Source organism: Cimex lectularius, unplaced genomic scaffold, assembly GCF_000648675.2.
Source record: "Cimex lectularius strain Harlan isolate CLEC.00 unplaced genomic scaffold, Clec_2.1 scaffold39, whole genome shotgun sequence".
NCBI lineage: Eukaryota > Metazoa > Arthropoda > Insecta > Hemiptera > Cimicidae > Cimex > Cimex lectularius.
Window position 1 is genome coordinate 315614 of NW_019392653.1, and position 7954 is coordinate 323567.

General features: G+C 33.0%; 1 protein-coding gene across 2 annotated transcripts; it reads right to left on the reverse strand.

The window, feature by feature from the left end:
- Positions 1-358: 358 nt before the first annotated feature.
- LOC106671160 (serine/threonine-protein kinase RIO1) lies at positions 359-5278 on the reverse strand. 2 transcript variants are annotated; one of them, XM_024224542.1, is made up of 9 exons: positions 5093-5278; positions 4904-5028; positions 1940-2156; positions 1607-1858; positions 1357-1543; positions 1178-1296; positions 1007-1110; positions 526-938; positions 359-467 (listed from the first exon to the last, which is right to left on the reverse strand). In XM_024224542.1, the coding sequence occupies exons 1-9, from the start codon at positions 5134-5136 to the stop codon at positions 375-377; spliced, it is 1554 nt and encodes a 517-aa protein (XP_024080310.1). In that variant the 5' UTR covers positions 5137-5278; the 3' UTR covers positions 359-374. The 2 variants fall into 2 exon arrangements, with proteins under 2 accessions (XP_024080310.1, XP_014257519.1); XM_014402033.2 differs by having other exon boundaries at positions 4904-5031; positions 5093-5272.
- Between the last annotated feature and the right edge of the window lie 2676 nt (positions 5279-7954).

The following is a 7954-nucleotide window of genomic DNA, read 5'->3' on the forward strand; positions in this document are numbered from 1 at the left end:
GGCAACCTTCTTTTTAGGTTAAAACCACATTTACAACCTGCTTTTTTTTGTTGAAACCACATGCGTGACCTTTTTAGGTTAAAACCATATTTACAACCTGCTTTTTAGGTTCAAACCAATCCACCTTTTTTAGGTTAAAACCACATGGGCAATCTTCTTTTTAGTTTAAATCTAGAAGTAAACCTTCATGATACATTAAAAATTTATGTAAAACTTAGTTAAATGTATTTTCCCTCCACTGACATTATTGTATCTGATGAGTAGATTAGGATTGGCCATTAGATGATTTGTAGAATAATTTGGATCATAAATTAAAAATATTCAACGAGATGATACAAAAATAAACATATATTTTTACACATATGATTAAAAGTTTATTTAGCTTTCGCTTTTCTTTTCTTTACATGTTTCTTAATTTTTGTTTTCCTTTTTTCCGCCTGTTGTTCTTTCACTAGTTTTTTTCTCATCTGAAACAAATTATTTATAAATATAATACATTTCATACCATGATTTAATTTTTTATACCTTTTTACTCTCGGGCGATTCGTCTCTGGGCCGTGAAGAATTGACGAAATTTGATTTTCCTTCTTCTTCAGTCTCATCACTGGAAGAGTCTTCATCCTGAGCTGGTGTAAGGTCTTCACTGAGTCCGACAACCTTTTTGTACGTTATTCTGTCCGGGTCATCCTGTCCTGAACGTATGGCGTTTATGTCCCTTTCAAAATTCAGAACCTCATCGAGCCTCTTGGGCACGAAAGTGTTCTTGAATACCTCGGCGTCAACAATCTCGTTAGAACTCGGCTGGCCCTTATTTCCAGCTTCCTCAGAAATCCTGTCAAGGTACGATTCGATCTTGTCTTCAGACAAGTTGAAGTCTGTTATAAAATCGAACAGTTGCTTCACTGTCATCGTCGCAACATCCTTTTTACGGAAAAATTCTTGGGAAAAAAATGAATTGTTAATAATATTAAATACTATGTTTTAAAGTAAAATTATAAAAATTTACCATTTATATTTGTACAATCTTTCTTTAAAAAGTCAAAAGAGTGAGGGTGGTCATGTTCAACAGACTGTGACACATCTATAACATATGCATGACCTTCATGGTACCTTAAAATAAAGATAAAAATCTCATCTTTCAATAAAATGTTACATTTTTATAAACAAAAAATTTTACAGTAGGTTAAACTCGCTTAGATCGGCATGGACCAACTTGCACTTGTTATACATGATCCACATCATTGTAACTATTTCTCTGTAAAGTTTACAAGCTCGGGAAGTCGTCAGTTCTACGTCCTGAAATATGTTTTACAAAATTTATCATTTTGGTTGAATCAAAGTTGGATGTTTAATTGCCTTCAATTTCGGTGCAGGCCAGCCATCTTCGCCGAGAAATTTCATAAGTAAAACGTGCGACCTGAGGAGGATCGGCTCTGGAACGGAAAGACCAGCGTTCTTCATTCTCACTAAGTTTCTCATTTCCTTCTCGGCCCAAAGACGTACCATCTTTCTCGGATTGTGCCTACAGTATCCATGTCGGAACCTGAAAACAATAAATGACATAAAAATCTCTATTTAAAATAAAAAATAAAAATTGTATTCCCACCTGTATTCCCCAGTCATGTAACGATCACGATCTTTAAACACTAAAATGCTTGTTTTATAGACTTTGATTGCAATATCACAATCGAGACTTTTTGATGTGGCGTGATAAACGTTCGCTTCTTTACCGGTTGAGATGCACCCATTTATCATCCATAAAACACCGCGATTTAGAAGTTTGAAAATAATGATTCTTGTCCTTGGGTCCATGACTTGCTCCGTTGTAGCTCTATCATTTTTATCCTTGTGTCTTATTCTTTAAAAAAGATATATATATTGTCCCCTTCCTTAAACTAACTGAACATTGCATATATAAAATTAAATCAATATTAAAAACCTTTCAGCTTCATTTTTGCGATTTGCTTCTATCAAGTAGTTTGCAGCTTTCATTGGCAGCTCTGGTCCCTCATATTTCTCGACGTTGATTTTATTCACGTACTTTTTCAATAGCTTGTCATTCGGCTGGTACGAGGACACCTTGTCCGATGGCATTTGAGCATTTGGGTGGCCTTTATTCGATCTCACCATCACTGAATTCTTTGTACACTGAAAATCTGCAATGGGCCATTTGTATTTAGTAACAAAGTCATTAAAAATAAAAATTACCTGGCACACTTTTAGAGAAAAATGATACAGACAAAAAAAATTCTTAATAACTTAACAATCGTCCAAAGTCCAAGTATCGTGAGAATAGATGTTTCTTAAGGAAGAAATTACATGTATGATGTATACCACATTTCAACAGAAAGTAAATCCAGAGATTTGTAAGGCCTTGACACTTGCACACAAAGTCGAGTGATTTTGGCATATAAACAATCAAGAGACAAATTCAATGTAGATATATATATAGATAATTAAGCAGTTGATCGAAGGGTGTCATAGCACATACAGGAGCGACGTGAGTTTCTCATAAACCAGGGAAACCTAACGCTGCAATAAGTTGGTAAGATAAATAAGAAAGTTCAAGGGTGTCACAGACCCAAGTGGGAGCCAGTCGTCATAGTTGGACAACCGATAAAATAAATAACATTGAGTTATTTCATGCTGAAGGGTTATCAGACCAAAAATATGTAGTGACATTGTAAATTGGGATCGGATCAACCAGATGTACTACACGACCTTACCGGTCCTCCCACGATGTGGGAACTCATAACTTTTGGTTTTCCTTTCCACCCCTCCTCCAGTAGAGAAAGGTACAAAAAAAAGGATGATTTGGAAATCAAAAATCAGTCTAGACCAAGGGCTCCGGAAGAGAAGTAGCCACACTCTGTCTGGGACTCACCAAGAGGACTCAGCCAGCTATATTGTGGCTCATCCGATCAAGTCGACAGTCAAGATAGGGAGGTCTGAATATGATGAGGACACTGATCATGGCAAACGTTTGGGTTAAGTCCCTTTGTTAATAGACTCTTCCCAGATTAAGAGTAGTGACTAACTTATTCGATTAAGATTTTGTTATGATTGTGTACAACAGGCAGAATTGTGTTGAAATAAATGTTAAAGAATGTACTCTCTGGTTTATTGAATTCTAGAACCTCACCTTCCCCTACATTAAAATAAGTAGCGAAGCACTTACACCAACTACTCTCTTATCGCTTAGAGTAGTAAGTGAATAGTGAGAGATCATTTGTACCATAGCGCAGTCGCTGCTTACAGTGGACTGAGTTCTCTAAACCTATTTTATTTATTTTTCCGCCAGAAAGCAGAAGCAATTCTTCAAAGTCATTCAGGGTCTAATGGGTGAAGGGGAAACCCATTTGCAACCAATTGCATAGTTGAAAGTAAGTTCCAACCAAAACGAGGTCCGTCCATAAAAAGTTCACATTTCCCCGAGCCATTTGTTATTGATCTTTTGTTACTTTTGAAAAAGTGTACAGTTTTTAAATTTAAATACTGTTGCATGTGATTATTTATTAATTTAAGCATTATTTGATCTGACAATCGTTTCTGATATTATAAATGTAAATAATGTCGGGTCTGCCTACCATTTCAGAGATAAAATATTTAAATGCAGTCGGATCTGATAATAAATGTAAACCCTGTTGGATATGATATTATCATTTGTGACAATACATACTTAAATAGTCAGATCCAGTACGAATAGTGTATAATGTACAAATTTTTGTATATAAACTTTTATTAAAGATATTTTTCATTGCATTCTTTTATATCATGTATATGCATTACTATTATGCACGTACAATTAAGCCAACATTTTTACACTTTTTACTTTTTACAAGAGCCATGGCTTATTGATTTTTTGTTGCTTTTGAAAAAGAGTGTGCACTTTTTAAATTTAAATATTGTCATACGTGACAATTAATTTAAGCACTATTTGATCTGACAATCATTTCTGACATTATAAATGTAAATACTGTCAGATCTGACTAAGATTTCTGAGATAACTTATTTAATTACCGTCAGATCAGACAGAATAAATTTATATACTGCCAGAGCTGACAATAAATTAAATACTGTTGAATTACATATTTAAATTTTGTCGGAGATGGCAATAAATCGATATACTGTCAGATCCAGTATAATTAGTGTATACTATACAAGTTTTAGTGTATAAACTTGGGGAAACCTGCTCCAAGGACTTGTCAAAAAAACTGTCAACTTAACACAAATATGTATATTGTCCCTGGAAAGTGAAGAGTAAGACAAAAGATAATTCATTTTGCATCCTGTTTTCCGCCAAAAAGCTGAAGCAATTCTTCAAAGTCACTTGGAAGCTTTGGAAACCCGTGCTGTCTTCCAATTGCAAAGTTGAAAGAAAGTCGCAACCGAAACGAGGTCGGTCCGTAAAAAGTTCACATTTCCATAAACATCTCTTCTTTCGGTTCTTTTCACTGCCTAAGATTATCAACACGCAAACTGTGATCCCAACAAGGTCAACCGTATTTAACGAATTACGAGGAACACATCATTCAAGTGTGTACAGACAACAAAGACTCTACACCGTCTATATACATCATCTGTCTACATGTCTCTAGACAATTGATCGACTTTGTATGCAACACCTAAGACAAACTAATTACAAACTAGCAATCAAAAAGCCTGGAACACGCAGTAGGTGGTCTATGAAAATATGAACACGTAATATCATTACGGACTGGAAACGTGTAAGACAAAGCACATAGAATGTCAATAATAAGCCTAACAAGGCTACGTAAAAGTTTTTGACTTTATAAGATGTAATAATTATCATGTAAACAATGTTTACTGTTTTGGAATTGTTTAAAATATGTATTGCTCCAGAGAACTAAGAAGATTCCTTCCTTCTTATTAATTATATCACCTTCGTAATATTCTTCATCCTCCGAGTAATCTTCATCTTCATCTTCGGAAAGTCCGCTGTCTGAGAGGGCCAATTCTTCGATTTGGTGGCAGAGGTCGAAAGAGACATGCTTCCTCGGTGGAACCCTTCTGGAAAACAGGATTTAAAATGTAATTTTAAAAGTTTTTACAGCATTTTCCTTCGTCTTACTCTTCACTTTCCGCGTCGTCGAACTGTCCAGGGACAATATCCATATTTGTGTTAACTGGACAGTATTTTTTGACAGGTCCTCGGAGCACGTGGTCTCGTTTTCCCAATGGCCAGGTTAAGACTTAAGCCTCTTGAATCTCTAAACTATTTCAAATTCCTCAATTTTACATTTCAAAATAAGTCGATAATTTAATTTCTGGCTATAATCAATCTTAAAGTTAGACAAATTAAAGTTATAATGACCATTTTCTGTCTGAACTAGACTGCGACACTCTGTATACTTCTTCCAATGCCGCCCAATTTTGAATCTTGGCTTAAGTTTAATACAACCCATTTTTCAATTATCTTAACAACAAATTAAATATAAATTAACAAAAACAACATTTATTTTTAAAAGCAACAAAAGATCAATAACAAGTGGCTTGGGTGAAAAAGTGTACAAACACAAATGTTTGGTTAATCGAACACATAATCTTAATAGATATGCAAATAATACATACACAATAAACAAGAACACAATGAAAATTAGGTGGGTAGAAAGAAGTTTACAAGTTTATCAAAAAACTTGTACATTACACACATAATTGTGCCAGATCCGAGAGAATATAAATGTATTGCCAGATCTGACAGCATTTAAGTAAATATCAGAAATGATAATCAAAACAACAGGGTTTATGTTTATTATCAGATCCGACTGTACTTAAATATGTTATTTCAGAAATGGTAGGCAGATCCGACAATACATAAATTTATTGCCAGATCTGACAGTATTTAAGAATATATCAGAAATGATAATTAAAACAACAGGTTTTACGTTTATTATCAGATCCAACTGTACTTAAATATGTTATCTCAGAAATGGTAGGCAGATCCGACAGTATTTATATTTATAATGTCACAAACGATTGTCAGATCAAACGGAGCTAAATTAACTGTCATATGTGACACACTAATTACACCAGATCTGACAATGCATCGATTTATTGCCAGATCTGACAAATTTATCTATTTAAATATGTAATGTCAGAAATGATGGTCAAATCTAATGGTATTTACATTTATTGCCAGATCCGACTGTATTTAAATATGTTATCTCAGAAATGGTAAGTAGATCTGACAATATTTAAATTTAATTACATTAAACACATTACATACATTTTAATGTCAGAAATGATTGTCAGATAAAACAGTGCTTAAATATAATGTGTCATATGTGACACACTAATTATACCAGATCTGACAATGCATCGATTTATTGCTAGATCTAACATTATTTAAATATGTAATGTCAGAAATGATGGTCAAATCTAATGGTATTTACATTTATTGCCAGATCTGTCTGTACTCAAATATTTTATCTCAGAAATGGTAGGCAATCCAAAAGTGTTTACATTTATAATATCAGAAACAATTGTTAGATCAAATAGTGCCTAAATTAATCATTACATACAACAATATTTAAATTTAAAAACTGCACACTCTTTTTCAAAAGCAACAAAAAATCAATAACAAATGGTTCTGGTAACGAGGAAACATGAACTTTTTATGGACGGACCTTGTTTCGGTTGCAACTTACTTTCAATTTTGGGATTGGAAGACAGCATGGATTTCTGAAACTTTATCATTCGATACCAAATGACTGAAGAATTGCTTCAGCTTTCTGGTGGAAAAATAAATAAAATGGATTTAGAGAAATCATTCCAGTGTAAGCATGCGCTTGGTTCGAACAATCTTTCAATATTCGCTTACTTTTCTCTAAGCGATAAGATAGAAATTGGCGTAAGTGCTTCGCTACTTATTCTTGTGTGGGCAAGGTGAAGTTCTGTAATTCAATAAACCAGAGAGTATATTCTTAAATATTTATTTCAACACAGTTCCATCTGTTGTACGCAACCACAACAAGATAGTCAAATCCAACATTATTTACACTTATTGTCAGCATTGGCAGGACGTAAATTTATTCTGTCTGATCTGACAGTAATTAAATATGTTATCTTAGAAATGTTAATAAGATCCAGCAGTATTTACATTTATTATATCACAAATGATTGTCAGATCAAATAGTGCTTAAATCAATTGTCACATATGACAGTATTTAAATTTAAAAACTACACACTCTTTTCCAAAAGCAACAAAAAAATCAATAACAAATGGCGCAAGTAAAAAGTGTAACAGCGCAAATGTTAGGTTAATTGTACAAAATAGTAAGAGATATACATGTACAATATAAAAGAAAACAATGAAAAATATCTTTAAAAAAAGTGTTTTCACAAAATCTTTTCATTATACACTAATTGTACCAGGTCTGACAGTATATCAATTTATTGCCAGATCCAACTATTGTATTTCAATTTATTATCAGATCTGATAGTGTTGATTTATTATTTATGTACTGGAAGCTTTTTGGTGATGGCAAACCAATCCATCAGTGAACATGAAGCTGTTTAACTGTTTAACACCCCTGGGCTGTCAGATGATCTTTCCTGTTCTTTCCCTTCTTTTTTTTTCTTCTTCTTCTTATTTTTGTAAGACTAACAATTTATATCAATCCTTCAAACTTTGAACATTTTTTTTAACAATTTGGATAAATACAGGCTGTTTTATTTTTTAAATTATTTTTTGTTTTATTAAGGCAAAAACAACTTTGGCAAAGTTTTTTCTTGATCAGTAATCAATGTACTTTTTCTTCAGGTTTTATTAATTAGTTGTTAATGCTATTGCTAAAAATTGGTGTCAAATTAGTTGTTAATGGTTAAATTCATTAGAATGAATAAAAAAGGCTTTTTTTTGTAAAAAATAAATTAATTTATTGTTGTCATACATAGTAATTTTTTTTTAAATATATAAGAAAAAATTATAGTT

Bases quoted from the DNA above. Each gene is read 5' to 3' on its own strand.
- LOC106671160 (XM_014402033.2), bottom strand. From the start codon at position 5,136: ATGGATATTGTCCCTGGACAGTTCGACGACGCGGAAAGTGAAGA. The intron at 1,544-1,606 runs GTGGGAATACAA...TATTGTTTTCAG, and splicing joins TACATGACTGGGGAATACAG to GTTCCGACATGGATACTGTA. The intron at 1,297-1,356 runs GCAATTAAACAT...AACATATTTCAG, and splicing joins GGCCTGCACCGAAATTGAAG to GACGTAGAACTGACGACTTC.